Source organism: Sodiomyces alcalophilus (assembly GCF_042370955.1).
Source record: "Sodiomyces alcalophilus JCM 7366 unplaced genomic scaffold ACRALscaffold_6, whole genome shotgun sequence".
NCBI classification, from domain to species: Eukaryota; Fungi; Ascomycota; class Sordariomycetes; order Glomerellales; family Plectosphaerellaceae; genus Sodiomyces; species Sodiomyces alcalophilus.
This window is the reverse complement of record NW_027263537.1, coordinates 1,252,046-1,271,108: the sequence shown is the minus strand read 5'-3', so window position 1 is coordinate 1,271,108 and position 19,063 is coordinate 1,252,046. Positions and strand designations below refer to the sequence as shown.

Here is a 19,063-nt window from a genome sequence, read left to right as displayed (position 1 = left end):
ATCCTTTCCATCTACGCTCAGTCCATCTACCAACCATGGCGTCCTCATCGTCCACCTCTCTCCCCCGTATCACCGTCCTCGGTTCCCTCAACATCGACCTCACCTCTTACGTTCCTCACCATCCCCTCCCCGGCGAAACCCTAACCTCCAACGGCCTGGTCGTCTCCCCCGGCGGCAAGGGCGCCAACCAAGCCGTCGCCTGCGCCAAGCTCTCCCGCGGCCGCGGCCACGCCACCGACCCTTCCTCCATCACCGCCGTCGTCGCCATGGCCGGCGCCGTAGCCAAAGACAGCCACGGCTCCCTCCTCCTCAACAACCTCGCCGCCCACGGCATCGACACCTCCCAGGTCCTCCAGGTCTCCTCCGACGACAACACCACCACCACCGGCACCGCCATCATCATCGTCGACGAACCCACCGGCCAGAACCGCATCATCTTCACCCCAGGCGCCAACTTCGACCCCTCCCTCTCCAGCTACGCCACCCTCCCCGAGGCCTCCCCCGCATCCGCCCGCCCGGACCTCCTCGTCATGCAACTCGAGATCCCGCTCGCCACCGTCCTCGCCGCCCTCGAATCCGCCAACCGCGCCGCCGTCCCCGTCCTCTTCAACCCGGCCCCCGCCCAACCCCTCCCCGACCACGCCTACGCCGGCCTCGCCCACCTCACCGTCAACGAGACCGAGGCCTCCATCCTCTCCGGCTACCCCGAGTCCGACCTCGACCACCTCGACGGCCTCCGCCGCGTCGCCAACTGGTTCCTCGCCAAGGGCGTCCTCAACGTCATCGTCACCCTGGGCGGGAGGGGCGTTTACTTCCGCACCGCCGACGGCAAGGAGGCCCTCGTCCCCGCCGAGAAGGCCAAGGTCGTCGACACAACCGCCGCCGGCGACACCTTTGTCGGTTCGTACGCCGTCTCCGTCGTCACCGCCGCTCGTGAGGGTAAGCCCTTCGATATCGAGGCCGCCATCCGGAGAGCGAACCGCGTCGCGGCAAAGACCGTCGAAAGGAAGGGTGCCCAGGACTCGATCCCCTGGAGAGACGAGGTGAATTAGAGTCGTGTAGACCATACCACCACGAATCGTTCGTGAAACACATCTTTTAGAGACGATAGCTGTCTCGTAACCATCTCGCCTGCCGCGAATCCTTCCAAGTTCGATAAGGAAACGCTTTTTGTTTCAACACGATCTATTGCCATTGGGCGTTAAAGTATTATTGAGTAACAGCGAATGTCGCAACTGCCAGGGCTTCTACAATATGTTGAATATCAAAGCAGAGCCTTGGAAAAGTTCTGTACCCTATCTCTACTCATGCCGCATAACCCCCCTCTCACGCATGGTTACCCCTTTCGCATTCCTCCCAATACAACCTTCACCACCAACTCGCCCACGTCCAGCGACCAGACTCCCTGTCCGCCCTTCCAATGCTTCCACGGCCCGACCCACACCGCTTGTCCCCATGACGGCCCTGCAGCATCTCCTTCGAAGTCCATCCGCTCGATCCAGCCGACGTTGTCATTTCGTGAGAACTTGGTGTTCCCAGCCTTTTCCCCGTAGCCCATGGGCTTGCACCACCACTCACCATCCTTCTGCCCGTTGTTGCGCCAGCGCCGTGCTCGAGCGAGTTCTCGTCCCGACTGGCACTCGATGTATTCGCCGATGAGAAGCGCTGCATCCACTGCAGCAGCGACCTTGCTCGGTTGCCGGAAGACTTCCGCGATTCTTTCGACAACGCCGCTGCCGCCATCCTAGGCGCGCCGCGTTGCGGTGCCCGAACTGCCTACGAGGGTACCCGCGGCGCGATGCAACCCCCGTCGTAGAAAGCGTAGTCCTCGTCCTCCATGTATATCCGTGTGGGCACGGGGCCCGAAGTCTCGGATCCCCTCCGTTGTCTTCCCCATTCTTGAAACTTGCGTCGATGTGACGGAAACTCAACTGCATTGTGAAGCATCGCCGCTCGGCGGCATGTCCCCATTCGACGAGCGGCTTCTGCAGTGCAACCAGGAGACCAGTGGGCCGCGATGATATCAAGGAGCGGGTTTGACGTTGGAACTGGCGGGGGGCAGGAACTCCATAGGGATCGGCAGTTGTAGCGCTTCAGTGAAGCCGTTGCCGTGGTCTCGAGACGGGTCTGCGAGTTTGCAAGTCCGCCACCGGCACTTCCACTCTCTTCATCTTTACCCCGAGGGAACCAGGACGGGGAACCCCGGGCCGAGAAAGCGGAGTGAGCGTAGGTCAGGCCGACGTGTAGGTAGTCGATGATAGAGCTTCCCAAGTGATACTCCAGGTCGTCAAAGAGTTGATCGGATTCCTGGTGGACGTGCGTAGAGTGCCCAGAGTCTGAGGCGGTGGGACTGGCGAAGCGGATATTCGCAAGAAGAACGATCGTCGAGCCAGCATAAAGGGTGCTGCAAAGATGATATTAACAACCAACTCGGCAGGAGGTCCTCGGATCCGGATCTAGGAGGGCTAAACTTGCGTGGGAGACGGATCGTTCCGCATGAGGTGAACAATGACGTTGTCCCCCAGGGATTGCAGTTCAACACGAAGATCAGAAAGGCAACCGTAACGAGAGGCATCTGGGCTCGTTAGCGGTAAGTCCGTGACATCCGAGTCACGGCTACTTCAGACAAAAGGGAGCCTTGCTGAGGATACAGACCAGAGTTGAATCCCCCTTCGATTCCACTGATATGAGGCAGTCCAGGCCGGCCGCTTTGCGATTCGCAGATCTGCCCAGTAATTTCAACAGCGACCCACATGGAGTCGATACTCTCGTCCAGTGCTGAGACTTCGGGTGTTATAGTAATGCGCGGGACGAGCACCAATGCGTCAGGGGCGAACGGATGCGGCAAACTAGACGGGAAAGGCGGAGGGAAAGTCGACGTTGCCTCCCAGTCGCCATGGGAGGGCTGGGGAGATGCCAGCCATCCGTCTCGCGCACGATTATCGTATGCTTCAATATAAGCTCTGTAACTGGCATCCGAACCCTTGAAGACGGGGCAAGGCGTGGCATAATGGACCATTCCGCCCCCGTGTTGGGTGACTGAGTGAGCATTCTTCTTCCGGTCATGGGGCGCCCAAGCGATGGTTCTTTCGAGTTCTTCCCGAGGGATATATTGCGAGGCCTGCTGTCGTTTTTTCTTCACCGTCAAAGGCCAGTCCCCTCCCGGTGACTCGGGAACACTGCCGAGGCTGTCGTCCGTCTCGGCGCTCGAGGTCCTCATGGGGTAGCCCTCGTTGTTTTCATCGCGTCCGTCATTCTTGGTCGAACTCTGCCTGGGACGCCGCTTGATGATCCGCAGAGGTGCCGGTTCCGGTATGTTGCAAGATGGTGGCCTAAGTAGCATTGTGGTCATGGCTTACGCTGCGGCGGTTTGGTGGGATGTCAGGGCATTTGGGGATGAAGACTACCAACAACAGGCTCAATATATAAGTTCGGAATGACGAGTTGATTACAACGGTTCTCGACGGGAGATATGTGTGACACTTGTAGCCATATACAGTGACCAAACGCCAAAGAACGGTATCGGTTTCCAGACGCCGGTGGGTATATAGGTACTAGATAGGTAGGTCGGAGGGAAGAAAGCGAGACCGAACATGAAAAGCTAAAGGAAGCAGCAAGTCAGACACTAGCTCCCAGGGTCCGTAGGAGGTTCTCCTTGACGGCAGCGACATCATTCTCTTCCATGGCGAGAAAATGAATCTGCATTTATAGTTAGCATGTCAGATAGGACGGGGAACGAAGAGGAAGGAAAGGGAAAAAGACGAAGCAGACATACCAGATCATCCCCAGCTCCTGCACTTGAACAGCCATACAATACTGGGTCGGAAAGTGAAGTAGCGATCCCCTTTCTCACTCGATCCTCCCACACGCCTTCCCAGTTCCACTCCCCAGTTTGCCTAGCAGCAACCGTAGGCGTCACCGGCCCTGACGGAAGAGGGGCAGCCCCTGTTTCCTCGCCCGCCGGTTCTCCTTCCTTCGGGTCGCAGTCTTCCCCCTCGTCATTTTGGCTTTGGTCGCCAGCTGATGGGGTCGCAGTGGTCGCCACGACATGCGGATCCGGTTTCTTCATCCGCTGCCGAGTGCGCCACGCGTGCCACGCCCCCGGGTTCCCAGCTGCCTGCAGCGGCACCGAGTCGAGCACGGCCTCGTCGTCGAACGTGCTGCGGATATAGCGGAGGACCTCGTAGATCGTCGGGCGGCCTCCTTCGCCACTCGTCGTCGCGGCAGTGGTTCTGGTGGATCCGGGCGTCGTCATCGTGCTCCCATTTCCATCGTCTGCTTTTACCGGCGTTCCTGGTGGCTGCTGCTGTTGCTGTGGGTGTTGGTCCCAGCTCGCATGCCGGCTTCCCGCTTGGGTCCGACCGCGACGCCCGAGCCAGCCGGGAAAGCCGTGACGAAGGGAGAAGCCGCCGGGGGGGAGACGCTCGTCGTCGGTTGCGCTAACGGTGCCGTTGTCTTGGACGTCGGTGGTGTACATGTAAGTGGTGAGAGGGGCGAGCAAGGGATGGAACATGTCGGTTGCAAAAGTGATTAGGGGCGGTGATTGAGGGTACGTGTCCGCGAAGGAGATCTGAAATCGCAAGGCGGCGTTCTCATAGGGTCCTGATTGCGGCATCAGTGGTCATCCCCCCAATATGGGTGTTAGGGGAATAGCCTGGAAGTTGACTGACACCCATCTCAAGCAGTGACCTTACCTCGCCGAATGAACATGACACCGGGCCATAGTGACGGGTCACCTGGCGTAGGACTAACGAAGACTCCCTCAGGGCATGCATGTTTCAGACTATTGCTATATTGTTGTATTAGCCATGTGCGAGCTAGAATATCGAGGTGATGGCCATGGGATTTTGATTGCACACAATTCGGCCAGGGTATGCTGTCTCCGTAGCGACGGCATGTCAGTCAACTTGAGACTAGCCATGATGGAACATTCAAAGATGAAGATCTCGTAGACAGGGCCGATTCGCGAGCATAAGCAGCATAAATTGACCCGTCTTCCCAGATGCCTTTCAAGTGTGAGACACCAGATGTCATAATTCCATTCATACATTCTACCATCTTGGAGGCACAGGTCGTTCCGGAAGCGGTGTGCGAAAGCGGTGTATTTCTTCTGCCGGTCTTATTCTTATCTTATCTATGCTTGAACGCCAGTAGTATGCACAGTGTGAAGAAGTAGGGACAGTACTTAATTGTGGGTCCGTTGTACAGTCTGGACAAAACGCTCTGACCAGGCTACGAATACCTACACCTGAGGTGAGGTCGACGCTAATTTCGCCTACCAACTCGCATCCTGGGAAATACGCCATGTGATAATACAAGGAGCTTATAATTAGTGTAGGGTTGAGGTTACACACACAAATAACCCCTGTCTGCTTGATGACTGATGCCGGCCGGGCTATTATTGCGGGCTCGTAAAGCTCAGGGCTCAGGGCTACGCTCCCCAAGTGTAGGTCAGTCACGCGACACCCCCGGCACCCGGTCAAGCAAAGGGGAGAAAATAAACGAAAATAGACAAAAGCGGCAAGGCTCCCATGTCATGTCAACGTCCCAAGTTGAAAACTGGGCCAGCTCATCATATTCCCTGTCCTGCGCCATGACCTATCTGGATTCAAGAGCGATGATCCCACATTGTAGAGCCCAGCCACTCTCACCGAATCCTCCGTGAATATAATTTCGGCGAAGTAACAGCGTTTCTCGGTCTTCATATATCGAAGCAACACGAGCGAACCGAGCGCCCCGGGCTACTGCTGACTTTTTGCCAGGGGGAGGAAAGGACGGCGAGCGAGAGCGAAGAGAGCGAAAAGGCAAGGATGCGAGTGAGACACTCAACCCTTGGCCCCCAGTCGGCTTTCGATCTTCTGCTTCTCCCTCTCTCTAATTTCGTCCAACTCCTCCTTGGTCGCGTCGTACCGCGCCGTGAGCTGATTGAACGGGTTTTCCGGGCTCTTCTCGAATTCCTTCCGGATCCTCTCCTTGCGCTGTGCGAGACGCAATCCCTGCCCACTGCCGTCGCTCTCCATCTCCTGCAGCCGGCGCTGCTCAAAGGCAGCCAGCGCGCCCTTGAAGCGGCGCTCCGGCCGTTTCTCAATCTTGTCATCGCCGGGGCCCGAGCCCGTCAGCGCCAGCGCGTCGAGGGCGTCGTCTAGGCCCGAGGCGTTGAGTGCAGGCAGGGCTTTGCCGCCGTCGTCGTCGAGCTGGGACAGGTCGAGGCCGCGGGTCTTCTTCGTGGCCGTCTTGGACTTCTTGGGTGTCGATCGGCTCGGGTTGCTGGCTTCTTCTTCCCTCAACAGGGCATCGCGCTCTGCCTTCTTGCGTGCGGCCTCGGCCTTCTTCGCGGCTTCTGCTTCCCTATTCGGCCGAGTTGCATCAGTACAATGTTCAGGGTGGCCAGGGGATGTTTGTACCGAGTGGGAGGGAGCTTTGGGACTTGGGGTCCGGGGTAGGCCGGGGAGCTTGGGAAATCCCCGTCACCGGTCGGTGACTGGGGTCCTTGTCCGGATACCCAGGACGTTGGAATGGGAATGATGCGAGTGGTCTGGTCTCCCAGGATCCATCCCGTCCACGAACTCCCCGTCCACCGTTCCATTGTTTGTGTCCGCTCGTTTTGCCTCCCCCAATCCCATCCCATGTTCTTTTCTTTCCCTTCTCGGTAGTTGTACCTACTTCTTAGATGTATTCTTCGAGCCCTTTGACCATTCGCTATCCTCGATGGCAGCCTTCTTGGCCTCAGCCTCGGCAGCCTTTGCAGCTGCCGCTTCTTGTTTGCGAGCAAGACCAGCGGCCTTCTTGCTGTTCTCTCCGCCTCTCTTTTCTCTGGGGGGCATCGTGCGGATTGTAGGTATAGATCGTTGGTGCAATAGCCGCCGGCGGTGGAGCTTGAACGACGTCGGAAGGGTGAGTCGAGACGATTTGACAACTTCTGATTTGGAGCCGTATTACTGGAAGGAAACCGGTGAGCGGGTTAGGTTTGCTGGCGTGGCTGCGTTGATGAGGAAAGAAGACGGAGGCTTTGAGGCGAACAGTCATATGTACGTAGCTCATGCACGAATGGACGAATCATGGTCGAGGAATGGAGCTCAGAGGAGGAGGGGGAGGGGCAAATGCTATACCGTGTGTGTACACTGTAGAGCCCGCCTACCCATCTCAGGCAACTACAGTAATGCTACCTTGTCATTTACAGTGACGAGATAAAACTGTCGAGCCGATGTACTTACAACACCACGTTATAGGTGTGCGTAGGTAGGTATATCGGCTCGACACTTGTGTCGAGTTGCTGTACACTGCTTGAGGTAGCCGTGCACTTATTGCTTCGAGACTTACCGTTCACCAAAGCGATTACTTGCGCGGTCCTGGCCTTCTGACTCTTCTCTGCAGCAGGGCTCGTTCGAGAGACAGCCGCGCAAACGCCGTGGCGGATGTGCACCTTAGGTAGCCAACGTACAACGTATGAGGAACAACGCATTGGTCTCGCCTCTTATTGTCTCAAGTCAAGTAGTGCTTATGTCTAAAATGAATGTCACTTGAATATCCTAAACCATATTCGTACATCAACAAAGAGAGTGGGGGGAAGTACTGAAGAGCTATGCGTAGCAGTCCTCCTTACCGGATACCCGATTGTATTCTCGGACTAGCTTCTCGGCTAAGTACCGTAGGCCGTATGGGGAAATAAGCTTATGAACCACCTGGCAAGCCAGAGAAGAGACGGTTGAGGGATACGGGGGACGGAACAAGCGGGAATATAATCTTCACCCCCGGAAATGCATGAACATCGCGAAGCCTTCCGTCCACTGGAACTCGACAAGTCGTGAATGGTTAACGAAATGAGGACTCGAGGAACTGTACCAGGGACATCAATGCCATGTACCCAGGCTGACCGGTGGGCGGCTGAGCCACTCAGAGGACATTTCGGTCAAGAAGGCTGCAGAACCTCGATTTGAACAACCCATTCACTGTTGTGTTGGTTTCCATCCCCCTTGTCTTGGTACGAACCTACCCAGTCAGCCGCCCTTCCTGCAGCATGGCTTGCAGCCGCCAAGCGGATCGAACGTCCCCCTGATCCAAGAGGGGTCTCACGCATTTGGATGTCCGTCGCTCTTCACCGGCCGACGGGTAAGCAAACTAGGCGCATGCAGTCTCGCCTGAAAAATAATCCTACTAAAAAAAAAAAAAAAAAGTGCTGCTGTCTTCTCGTAACCAACGCAGTTTCAGTATGCATCACTCGGCGGCGTGTTTGTCGGCCGCAGCGGCTTCGCCTTCATCCGCCCCCTCTCGCTTCCTGTTCATTGCCGAATCTGGAGACGCCGGGTGCATCTCACGACTAATCCTAGGCCGAGCCATCGGATCCGGTCACCACCTTCCCGGCTTGTGATGAGAAGGCCGGCGATAGTCTTCTCAAACATCATGTCGAGCCTTTCGTCGTGTGCCACGTAGCCGTAGACAGAGTCCCCTGTGGAGGTCATGTGGTCTCCAAATTGGTCACCCGGGCCCCAACTTCCATTTTCTCTCGCTCTTCCTCGGTCGTTTGCTGAGATGTTTCTGTACGATTTCGTGGGCTCTGGAATCATCGTTCTGCAGCAACAATCCAAACACAAATTGACCGGCATACCGTGACCAATATGGTCTTCTGCAGGGCGTACTAACACCGTCTTTCCGGAGGGCCATCAGACACGCAGAGTTACCTACTCTGTATTAAATGGCGCAACCTTGCATGTACACGGACTCGGGAATAGGACGCAAGGGCGCCAGAGACCTTTTCAGGCACCGGTGAAAACATGGCCGCCGTGAACGAATTGTGCGTAGTGTAGTGACCACCGACTGTTTCATCTCCGTCGTAAAGGAGCTCATGGAAGACTTGTAATTACAGTCACATTCCAGTACAACTAGCTTGGCCCGGTCGGAATACTGTCTCTTTCCTCCCTTCAAGCCATCGAACACCATAACCAGATGGATATATGCCCTTGACGACGTCTTGCATGGGAAAGGTACCGGACTCGTGTCTTACCCAGAGGCCGTGTCTTCATCCCGGGAAGGAGAATCGGTTGGAGATCGAGTGGTTGACGGGTAAGCTACCGGGCCGACTCGCAAACAAACATGCCGAACCTAGTTAGCAACGAGACTGTGAATACCTGGGCACTTGATTGCGGCGCCTATAACATGCCACCATAGGTATGGATATCGTTTGGAATGCGACGAGCCAGGTGATTTGCCTTGAAACGTCGGGGACGTCGCTTACACGTGCCCCGCCTGGGCGTGAGTTTTACCAGCGGCAATGCGAATCCGGCCGGCCTCAACACCATGGTGAACGGGCGGATGTACGACATGTCGCGACCTCGGAGGCCTCACGATGCCCAAAGAAGCCGCAGAAAGTCATCGATGCTCTGACACGCATTGCGTTGCAGATGTGCAACGTTCTCGGTCAACCACATGCCGCCAGTCGCCGGTGAAGGAGGGTTGATGGGCGGCCCGAGATCCGCGGGAGTGAGGAAGCAATCCGGAGAGGAAATAGGATGGATACTGTTCCACGTAGGCGCCGGTGGGCAGGCTGGCAGTCGTTCTGACGATTCGCAGGTCACCACTGATCAGCGGATGCTGGCCTCAAGATGGAAGGCAGCTGCAGCTTGGCGGCGCCAACGCGGTAGGGTAGAGCGGCGATGCCTCCTCAACGACCAGGCAAGCGATCGGGCGAATAGAAGTCAGAGTGCGCATCCGAACCGACAGGCAAGTCACATCCATCCGATGCATGGCCGCAGGTTGAGGGCTTCGTGAGCATCGTCGCATTTGTCGCCCGCTTCGGCGTTACTTGGAGGATCAGATCACGAGCACTCGCCCTGCAGCATGTTATCGGCGGAAAGAACAATGCATGCAAGTTTGTGAGGTGTCTCACAGGATAATCTCCGAGTCCTGCAGGGATCCTCGAAATCATGTTGGTGGGGCACGCCTACCCCCTCACCTCACCTAGGTACGATGTACGTACCGCATATGTACGAATACGCTTTCATGGCCGGGCGGTTCACGAGGTACAGCTGTATGTGGGCATGGTTGAAAACGGGAATGAGAGGGGAAAATAAGAAGAAGAAAGAACGAGGATGCTGAGTCAGGCGCAACTGCCATGAAGCGGCACGAAACTGGGACACAGATTGCGGGGAAGCTATGACCAGAGTACCTACCTACCTTAGGTAACCTTAGGTAGGCAGAATGTGTGTACAAACGTTGTAAGCAATAGGTGCGTTCTGTTCTCCTTAGGTTGTTAATAGCGAAGAGTAACGAAGTAAGAAGGCACGACCGACCGCTCTTTTGCGAAGAGACGATGAGTCAAGGGCTCGACTCGAACTCGGACGAAGCAGAGGTGCAAGTGTAAAAGCAATAAAACTGATACGGTACGGATATTCTGCCTGCTTCCCCGAAACTAAATTCGTCGATATTTAAATTGATTATTAATTATGCCCGGCCTGGATCTAGGAGAAAATCAAGGAATAAGAAAAAAACAGGAAAAGGAAAAAGGAAAGAGAAAATAAAAAATAAAAAAAACTTTATCAAATTAAAAAGAAACAATTTGACGTCACATGGACTCTTGCCCCGCCCCCTTTTATCATTGATACTCACGGCTCAGCTGCCGGTCAGCACTTGCTTACTTTCGTAACCAATAGTCGGCAGGAACCACCGTCCTGTGTCAGTTCCGCTTACCCGCTACGCAAGAGATCGCCATAACCGTCCAATTTTATTTCTCCTCTGGGCCTGCCCCATTCCAACCCTGAAGATTTTATTAGTCGAGACATTCGGTGCCAGAATTCCCGTGATGAGAACGAGCTGCGAATCATGGATCCATCCACCAACTTTCATTCCAATTCGACTTGGCACCGACAAGGGGCTTCAGATCGTCATTTTACATTTTACAACGTACGTTGTACGTTGTAACGATGGACACACACACACACACACACACATGACCGTGCAGAAACGCCTGGTTTTCCGTATCGCCCAGCCCATCCACGGAACAATTCGACGACATTCTGTTGGCCCTCCTAACGTCAACATTTCAGGAGGATGATGTGCTCTCATAATCGAGAGGTATCGTGGGACGGCTTTGGCTCCCCACTCCCTCCTTTTTTTTTCCTTCTTTTTTTCTCCCTTCCCTTCAGAGATCTGGTACATTGCAGGAAACTGCGGAACCTACGGAATTCTTGGCACATCCCGTGGAATCTCTAGAAGCATGGACGCCACACTATCCGAAACCTCGGATCTACCTCCAGAGGAAAATATTAATGGTCTACAACGTACACTAGTAAACCCGAATGGCGCGCGGCGTTGTTCTGGGGCGTGGCGCGGAATGGTGCCGGTCTGAAACGAACTTCAACACACACTTGATTGTTGGAGATTGTTGCGTTGTGCGCATCCCAATGAGGCGTATCGGGCCTACTGGGCTAACCTGTTCCTGACGGTTCACAACACCGGCGCCTGAACTACAGCCCATCGGAAGCAAACCGTTCGTTCTATTTGTCACTCCCCACTTGCCCGAGTAGTCCGGCAGAGAGAGCTGTATTCCCCGACCATTCGGCTCCTCCCCCTCGATGGGTCGCCAAGCTTGGGGTGTTCCCACTCGTTGCACTAATAGGAGACTTTCCATGGTCCCTGACGGTTCCGGTCATCCGGGTCGCCAGGACCTTCTCCGATTCCTGGGCCTGGGTACCCCACAGGTACCTTTCCCCCATTGACCATTGACGGCAATCCTTGCCTCCTTGCCACTGCCTAGGTACTCCTTTGGTTAAGGCGAGAGGAAACGAACATGTTAACCCGTCAGGTCTTTTTGCACGTGCTTTGTCGCAATCTGCTGGCAAATGTTTAATTCACAAGTATCTCTTCTCTGGGACCTGGATATTGACGAGGCGAGTTGGTTGTTTGAACTTATATCGGAATGACAGGTATGTAATTCGATTAATATCACCGCCAATGGGCAATGTACTAATCATTGAGCAGCACGGATGTGTTATGGTTTCAACGCTGCCAATTTGGCCGTTTCTTCGAGATGATCCAAAGAGAAGGCATACGAAGTCGAGAGATATGAAAAAGGCCAAGAAATCAAGGTTGGGGGTCAGGGTTACGTCGAAAGTGGGAGCGGAATCCACGAAACAGTTTCATCGTGGGATCTGAGAAATCTGCACGACATATGACCTGCACATTACGAAATACGAGATGCACCCTTGCTGACTATCCTCCACACAATGTCGGCCATTCAATAAGGACGTCTACGTCTCCCTTTGCGTGTACTTTCAAGCGGTCAGTTTCCCGGGCAAGATGATCAGGGACAAGTACCTTGTAAGTGAACATCGATACCGCAAACTGCTACACCGGAAGCTGATACAACACCAAAGTGCATAGTACATAATGATACTAGTCCAGGCCCGATGCGTACATATGCCGTTGCAAATAAGGAACCCGAGACCTAAAAAAAAGTCGGCACAGGCTCCGGCGTTCGCGTGGTTCAGCTGTCCCAGCAAAGCGGTTTGCACAGGGCACGTACGGTGGGTGGTACAGGTAAAATGCTGGCGCTGGGACTGCTGATGGGCAAAGATTGGAACCCTGATCCCTGGCTCGCCCGACAGAATGACCAATTTCCCAAAAATATCGACAATTTCATTTCTGGCCCTATCACGAAGTATGTTGTGCGCCAGAATACCTACCAGTATGTACGTTGTACGCCCCGTCTGCCTAGGACTCCAAGGACATGGCTGGGTCCATCCTATTTCCTTCCAGAGGAAAAACACAATGCGATGACGATCACACATTCAGCCACCCCTATCCGTATACGTGTAGAGGCTGTGCTCGGGAGGAGGCAGACAGGTGTTATTTCGAGTCGGTACGGGATACCCAAAACACGAAGATCTATGGACACGTAATACATACTGACTACACTGCTTTGGGGTCAACTAAAAACCTCGTGGTTCGGGACCTCGATGAACCGATCGGGATAGGGCCATCCCATAGCAGGCGATAGGGCGGCCTGCGGCCTTCCCAATCTCACCATGTGGGGGTGCGTGTATGCAACATACAGTACGCTGTACCTATGTACATTACTGGGTAAGGGATTCACCCCTGGGTAAGCCATGACTCTCCCGTGTCCCTCATCCGCTCACATGATCTGCGATTTTTTCTTGCAAATTATTTCTTTTTCCTCCTGGGATCTTATTAGAATACTCCACGTATCCCGCGCAGCTCTGCCCTAGTGGAACAGCGAGCTTCATGCTCCATGCACCAAGCCGCTCCCCTGAGATTGCTCAGCTGGGATTGACGTCAGACGAGTTCGCCCGCACTTGTGCTCCGGCGAGCAGATAGGTACCTATCTATGGTAGTACCGGCAATCTACCAGGTACCCCAGGATCTGAAACAGCGATAGGCGGCGTCGATTTACAGTACATATGTACGTTGTACACTACCATTGCACATGCCCACGCAGCCGCGGTTCCACCCGCTTGCCTAGTTCCTACTTCGTACGTTTGGAATGGTACTGAGTAGGTATGTATTCATGGCGATGGCGGGGTAGATGAAGGGACTTGCTCCATATCCGGCATATCGATCAGTCGAAGCAGGGCGGCCGCAGCCACTTTGGCATAATCACGTCCATCAACAATCAAGAAAAGCCAAATGCAGACATAATAGGCTAACGGCATGTTGAGAATATGCCCCTGGCATACAAAGACTTCTACGTACCGAAAACATGCATTGTGAGCAACGGCTTGTTGCACTTGGAGGACAGCACAAAGTTTCGGGCGCTACCCGACGGGATGTTGCCGCCGTTGTGTCACTACGCTAGATCCAGAGACAGAAAGAACGAAGAACGAATGGAGGAACACTGATGTGAAGACATGACAAGGCTAGATATTGTTGCGTGCCTTAACCACCAGCCCAGCTATGTATGTCTTGACGATAGCTAGGCTCTGCCGCCGGACAATCTACCGAGAGATCGATCCTGGCTTTTCACCGCCTCTCCGTACGAAGTCCATATGAAAAGCGAAGAAACCAACTTTTATGTGATCATGTCAATCGTCATCGCTCATCATCGACAGCACGGGACGGGCGTATTGGGTCAGGTACGAGCGCGGCTAGGGCGGCCTCTCCGGTTCAGTCAGAACGGCCAGAGTTGGGGTCAGACTCGGTCATCAGTCCTGTCCCAGTCACCCAAACACAAACACAGCATTCTAACGAAGTCCGTCGTAGCGGGGTTGCTGATCGGAATGACAAGGCCAAAGGTGTGGGGTGGGGTGGGAAAGCAGGTGCCTAGAAGTGTACAGCCTACCGTCCTCAGACGTTCCAAGGAGCGGTCTGCCAACGATCCACAGAGGCCCTGCCGCCTGTCAAGCTGTTTGTCACCAATATTCGCAAATCCCCTCCCCACCGACCAAGGCCCCACCGGAAAGCCATGCGATTTCCGGGTAGCCTGGTAATGCCAAGGGTACCTCGTCGCTATGTACCCGCTACTCAGATCATGACCGCCCACAGCGTTCTTTCTTTTTTGTCCATTTCAGACATTACTACGGTGTACATTGTAATTTAGCTTGGTCGCAACCCTTGCTGCTTTGCCTCACCCACAATCCCCTACCAAACACCAAATCGCTTACCACCCCCTGTTCGGGCATCATCAGTCTTTGCCAACGCACCTGGCTCTTCCGGGAGCGCCCCCAACAAACGTGAGTGCTGTCGGCATGGAGGTACAACGTACTTACGAAATACATATGGATGAGGGCTAGAGTCGGGCTAGGTCCCACTCAAGCCATCGAAAATAGGACTGACTCCCTGGGACTGGACTGTCCAGGGTTCCGGGACCAGGGGCCCATCACCATCGAGCCGGGGTGGGGAGACTCGACGGGGAACCCCTTCTCTGCCGTTCGCCGCATCCACTGGGTGTGAATCGCTTTGGGTTTGTTTGCCTGGTCACCGCTGTTCCAACCCAAGCAGATCCCCATGCCCAATGCCTCGTAGCAAGATGATGGTGTTGTTGACTTGTCCTAGCACAGCCGATCCGGGGGTCTTCCTGGACCTCGGTGACTATCCTAATCCCACTTTTATTTTCTTGCCCTGGCGCGTTCTGTTTCCTTCAGCCCATTATGTACAACGTACGTTGTACTATTCTGTCTTCGTACTTCATAAACCCGACGAGCCACATCGTCTGAAGAGTCCAGGTCTCACTTTCCTTTTTCTTTTTCTTCCCCTTTCATGACATCCCGTTTCTTTTATATTGCTGGTGACATCACCGGGATCCCCTGAGCGCTAGCTCATCTGTTAGCGTCTCGTGCACCATCAATTTCTGGAACAACAAGGGGCAGCTCTCATCTGTTTGGGCCTGCCGTCCCCCCACGAAGCGAAAGACAATAACTACCGAACCAAACCCCCATATATTACGACACCCGGCGCCTGTTTCATCTGAGAAGCCATCCGTGGATCTTCTTTCGGTTCTCCCCTTGGGTCTTCTCATCGACATACTCACATCACACTTGGCATACCCAGACCATGGCGAGAAAGGGGTATTCGACCCTCCAGGCGGGAGATGCTGCCGCCGATGACAAGATGGCAAGCAAGAAACTGCCTCCATTCCCCGTACGGCAGATGTTTGTGCTAGGTGAGTTTCTCACTACAGACGACGGGTAAGCAATGGCATGTGTTCTGACCATCGCCCAACACCGCACAGCCCTATGCAGGATATGCGAGCCGATTGCCTTCATGTCCATCTTCCCCTACATCTACTACATGATCGAGGACTTTCACATCACGGAGGATGAGACCAAGATCTCTGTGTACGCCGGAATGGTTACGTCTGCCTTCACCCTGGCTGAATTCTCCACGGGAGTCATGTGGGGGAGGCTGAGTGACAGGATTGGACGGAAACCGGTTCTTCTGACTGGCCTTGCCGGCACAGCTCTGAGTGTGCTGGTGTTTGGATTTGCGCCTAATCTTACTGTTGCACTCATTGCCCGCGCATTGGGTGGTTTCCTGAATGGGTATGTCTGCCGCCGTACTGGTCGGGGCGTTCTGAAGGTCCCCTCCCGGGTCAAGAGACTGACACTGGAGCAGGAATATTGGAGTTCTGCAAACCACTGTTGCCGAGCTGGTAACAGTCAAGGAACATCAGCGTACGTCCCAATGTCTGAAGGACCCAACAAGGGTTTCGGTCACTAACGAATATTCTTAGCTCGCGCTTATACCATAATGCCTTTGGTCTGGTGTCTTGGGTGAGTGCGCGGAGAAGGAGAGGTTGCGCTTGCGCACCGTTCCCCTGAGCTAACGGACTGCCATAGATCGATTATCGGGCCAATGATTGGTGGTGCCCTCGCTCGGCCGTGTATCAGCTATCCCAACCTATTCGCCCGGGGGACCATCTGGGACAAATATCCCTACCTGCTCCCCAACTTGTTCAGCGCTGCGACGGTTTTTTGCGGCGTCGTGATCGGACTCTTGTTCCTGGAGGAGACGCACTCGGAGAAGAAGAATCGCAGAGACCGCGGAGTAGAACTCGGAAAGCTCTTTACGTCTTGGATGCGGCCTAGGAATCGCCAACTTGCATCGGAGGAAGAGGAGAAGGAGGCCCTGCTTGACGATGATGAGCTCCCCGGTTACCGCACGACCGAAAATTCGCCCCGTTTAAATACGACGTCTGGTGCCGAGCCACGCGAGTCTCTGGACCTCAATTTCTCATCGTTCGACGGTGTCAAGACCGTGCCGGAGCCCAAGCCGAAGGTCTTCACCAAGCCGGTCATTCTGAACATCATCTCCTACGGCATTCTGGCATTGTGGGTGTTGGTCCTTTCTGAGACGAGAGGGGTCGTGTCGCTAACGTGAACCTACAGCCACACCATGACGTTCGACCAGCTGTTTCCCGTCTTTCTCAGTACCAAGCCACCGGCGGACAAGGACTTCCATTTGCCCTTCAAGTTTGTTGACGGGTTCGGCATGGAAACCAAGGAGATTGGCGTCATCCTCTCCGTGCAAGGCATCTACTCGATATTTTCCAACCTGTTCCTCTTCCCCCTGGTCACGCGGAGACTGGGGCCGCTGCGACTATTCCGGCTTTTGGCGGTATCCTACTTCCTCCTGTACTTTACGACGCCCTACGTGGTTCTCCTCCCGGAAAACCTCCGGATTGTGGGCATCTACATCCTCGTGGTCTGGAAGTGCACCTTCTCGACCATGGCCTATCCGAGCAACGCCATTCTCCTGACCAACGCGGTTCCCAACCTGACCACCCTGGGGACGATCAACGGAGTGGCCGCCTCGACGGCCAGCCTGTGCCGAGCCGTAGGACCGACCATTTCCGGACTCCTCTACGCCCTGGGCCTGAGGAGTGGGTACTCGGGACTCGCCTGGTGGACGAGTGGCCTTATCACGGTCGTCGGTGCCTTCCTCAGTCTCCAGATTACGGAAGGTGGTGGCCGGTTTGACGAACCCACTAACGACATTGAGACGGCCGTTGACGCGACGGAGAGGGACGGACTCCTGAAGACTGATGACGAAAATGCCCGACCTTAGAACGATGACCCCAAGACATAACCGACATGCTTTTCTTTTTGCGTTTTGCGCCAACTTGTGGGCGTTGAGCGCCCACAAACTCCTTGTCGACGTTTTACCTCCCCACCATACCCCATCTCTTGGATCATTACCGATTTGGAAAAGGACATGCGAAGATAAATGAGTAGAATACAGGGAAGGACTGGCGTTGGATTGTATACATGGGACTTATACCACTTACTACTCACAGAGGGGGGATACCGGATGGGAACCAAGGGCAACCAAATGTACAAGGGGGATACAAAAGGAAGCAACTGGTGGGACTGGAGCTACGGTGTCTTTTTTGTTTTCTTTCATTTTCATTTTCCCCTTATTTTCTTTTCATTTTTCGGGACATTTTCTGGGTAAAAGGCCCTCTTGATCACGATATGGCTTTGTAATGGAATTTTCTGACCACGAACGATTGTTATTATTCCAAGATTTCCGGGATGGAGAGCGGGGAGGAGGCGCAGCAAGTTCACATCACAATAGAGAAGACATTCTCAACAGGATCATTGTGACGTGTGCATTTGAGACGACGACGAGGTGGGGGCCAGCTTGGCTGGTTGTCAGGGCACAATGTGATAATGTGAGGTGAGGTCAGCGGCTACAGTACTTCGTATGTAACCCAGGGGCCCGGATCGACCTCGTGGCAGCCACCGCGGCCCCGCTGTCGGGCAGAACTAGGGTCCCCGTTACAGAGTGTCGGTTTGAGCCCTGAGAGCACGGGGACGGGCAGGGAGCCGTGACTGGACAAATGAAGTAACAAAATACTGAAGACATGGATACGGCACCACAATTCAAAGTTTGGGGAGCTTGGCCCGTTGCTTCTTCGCCGTCCACGTATTCCAGCGGTGGTGCTTAGCAAGACACACCCGGGCTCGAAACAAGGAAAGAAGGGAACTTGAGAGCAGGTGTGGAGAAATGTCGGATAGGAGCAGGGTGTCGGGCATTATCGCACTAGATTGGGCGAGAACAGGGCTCCTCATCATCACCGCACTGTGGTACGAAGCACATCGTTCCCGGGATGAGGGGACCCAGTTGGGATGTTTGCTTGGGATCGGATCGGGTCCCGGTGGCTCAGTTGTTCATGCCATCAGCCGTGGATGGCGCGCCGGCAGTCCACCCGCGACATGTTACGACATGTACGTTGTATTCGCACATATGCGGCGCATCGACAGTGGCACAGCATGTCAGCTTTTGGGAGTTTCATGGCAAATAGCGGGTCTGCGGTCATCTGTTCCAGTCCCTCGGCGCAAGTAGAGAGGGAGGGGTAAGGCCTCGTCAGCTTAGCTGCGTTGCCGGTATGCCGTGTCCCGACGGAAGAGGAGAGCGGGTGGAGAGTGGTTGAAAGGGGGTGTATGATGAGCGCTGAGAGGGTTGAGAGGATGAATAAAGAGCGGTGAGCGTAGCCGGGGCGCTGCGCGAATTTGGCTCCAGGTTCGAGGAGGGGAGGGATCTTTTGAAGGGGAATTCGTGTATTTTTCCCCATTCTAACTCTTGGGGCTCCTGGAGCCCGGGGGTTGCGCCG

General features: G+C 54.8%; 7 protein-coding genes across 7 annotated transcripts; 3 read left to right on the top strand and 4 right to left on the bottom strand.

Moving 5' to 3' along the window:
* Nucleotides 1–35: 35 nt before the first annotated feature.
* Nucleotides 36–1,052, top strand: ACRALDRAFT_1056508 (uncharacterized protein; the record flags this gene model as incomplete). Its single annotated transcript, XM_071015885.1, has 1 exon — nucleotides 36–1,052. The coding sequence occupies one exon, from the start codon at nucleotides 36–38 to the stop codon at nucleotides 1,050–1,052; it is 1,017 nt and encodes a 338-aa protein (XP_070873332.1).
* A 2,566-nt stretch (nucleotides 1,053–3,618) lies between these two features.
* Nucleotides 3,619–4,921, bottom strand: ACRALDRAFT_1070132 (uncharacterized protein; the record flags this gene model as incomplete). The annotated part of the gene is made up of 4 exons (XM_071017738.1): nucleotides 3,619–3,699; nucleotides 3,776–4,602; nucleotides 4,695–4,789; nucleotides 4,860–4,921. 4 exons carry the CDS (start codon nucleotides 4,919–4,921, stop codon nucleotides 3,619–3,621), a joined length of 1,065 nt encoding a protein of 354 aa, XP_070873331.1.
* A 379-nt stretch (nucleotides 4,922–5,300) lies between these two features.
* Nucleotides 5,301–7,014, bottom strand: ACRALDRAFT_1076080 (uncharacterized protein). The gene is made up of 2 exons (XM_071018468.1): nucleotides 6,664–7,014; nucleotides 5,301–6,348 (listed from the first exon to the last, which is right to left on the bottom strand). Exons 1-2 carry the CDS (start codon nucleotides 6,822–6,824, stop codon nucleotides 5,826–5,828), a joined length of 684 nt encoding a protein of 227 aa, XP_070873330.1. The 5' UTR covers nucleotides 6,825–7,014; the 3' UTR covers nucleotides 5,301–5,825.
* A 44-nt stretch (nucleotides 7,015–7,058) lies between these two features.
* Nucleotides 7,059–11,060, top strand: ACRALDRAFT_209716 (uncharacterized protein; the record flags this gene model as incomplete). The annotated part of the gene is given in 26 exon segments (XM_071022819.1): nucleotides 7,059–7,110; nucleotides 7,188–7,229; nucleotides 7,290–7,417; nucleotides 7,452–7,486; nucleotides 7,557–7,586; nucleotides 7,695–7,801; nucleotides 7,826–8,109; nucleotides 8,203–8,304; nucleotides 8,328–8,364; nucleotides 8,409–8,419; nucleotides 8,455–8,606; nucleotides 8,675–8,709; nucleotides 8,758–8,791; nucleotides 8,875–9,037; nucleotides 9,108–9,117; nucleotides 9,166–9,214; nucleotides 9,255–9,365; nucleotides 9,399–9,691; nucleotides 9,718–9,869; nucleotides 9,907–10,028; nucleotides 10,098–10,176; nucleotides 10,194–10,196; nucleotides 10,310–10,345; nucleotides 10,546–10,615; nucleotides 10,674–10,896; nucleotides 10,955–11,060. 26 exon segments carry the CDS (start codon nucleotides 7,059–7,061, stop codon nucleotides 11,058–11,060), a joined length of 2,466 nt encoding a protein of 821 aa, XP_070873329.1.
* Nucleotides 11,061–11,134: 74 nt separating this feature from the next.
* Nucleotides 11,135–11,708, bottom strand: ACRALDRAFT_209715 (uncharacterized protein; the record flags this gene model as incomplete). Its single annotated transcript, XM_071022818.1, has 5 exons — nucleotides 11,135–11,201; nucleotides 11,278–11,337; nucleotides 11,361–11,459; nucleotides 11,501–11,604; nucleotides 11,634–11,708. The coding sequence occupies 5 exons, from the start codon at nucleotides 11,706–11,708 to the stop codon at nucleotides 11,135–11,137; spliced, it is 405 nt and encodes a 134-aa protein (XP_070873328.1).
* Nucleotides 11,709–14,748: 3,040 nt separating this feature from the next.
* On the bottom strand, nucleotides 14,749–15,189 carry ACRALDRAFT_1076079 (uncharacterized protein; the record flags this gene model as incomplete). The annotated part of the gene is made up of 2 exons (XM_071018467.1): nucleotides 14,832–15,189; nucleotides 14,749–14,793 (listed from the first exon to the last, which is right to left on the bottom strand). Exons 1-2 carry the CDS (start codon nucleotides 14,955–14,957, stop codon nucleotides 14,749–14,751), a joined length of 171 nt encoding a protein of 56 aa, XP_070873327.1. The 5' UTR covers nucleotides 14,958–15,189.
* On the top strand, nucleotides 15,152–18,141 carry ACRALDRAFT_1063185 (uncharacterized protein). Its single transcript, XM_071016748.1, has 6 exons — nucleotides 15,152–15,610; nucleotides 15,680–15,989; nucleotides 16,063–16,121; nucleotides 16,181–16,220; nucleotides 16,287–16,778; nucleotides 16,836–18,141. The coding sequence occupies exons 1-6, from the start codon at nucleotides 15,502–15,504 to the stop codon at nucleotides 17,512–17,514; spliced, it is 1,689 nt and encodes a 562-aa protein (XP_070873326.1). The 5' UTR covers nucleotides 15,152–15,501; the 3' UTR covers nucleotides 17,515–18,141.
* Nucleotides 18,142–19,063: the final 922 nt, after the last annotated feature.

Coding starts and splice junctions, on each gene's coding strand:
- ACRALDRAFT_1076080 (XM_071018468.1), bottom strand. CDS start 6,824: ATGCCCCCCAGAGAAAAGAGAGGCGGAGAGAACAGCAAGAAGGCCGCT. Junction 6,349..6,663: donor TCGAAGAATACATCTAAGAA/GTAGGTACAACT, acceptor TCGGCCGAATAG/GGAAGCAGAAGCCGCGAAGA.
- ACRALDRAFT_1063185 (XM_071016748.1), top strand. CDS start 15,502: ATGGCGAGAAAGGGGTATTCGACCCTCCAGGCGGGAGATGCTGCCGCC. Junction 15,611..15,679: donor ACGGCAGATGTTTGTGCTAG/GTGAGTTTCTCA, acceptor AACACCGCACAG/CCCTATGCAGGATATGCGAG. Junction 16,122..16,180: donor AACAGTCAAGGAACATCAGC/GTACGTCCCAAT, acceptor GAATATTCTTAG/CTCGCGCTTATACCATAATG.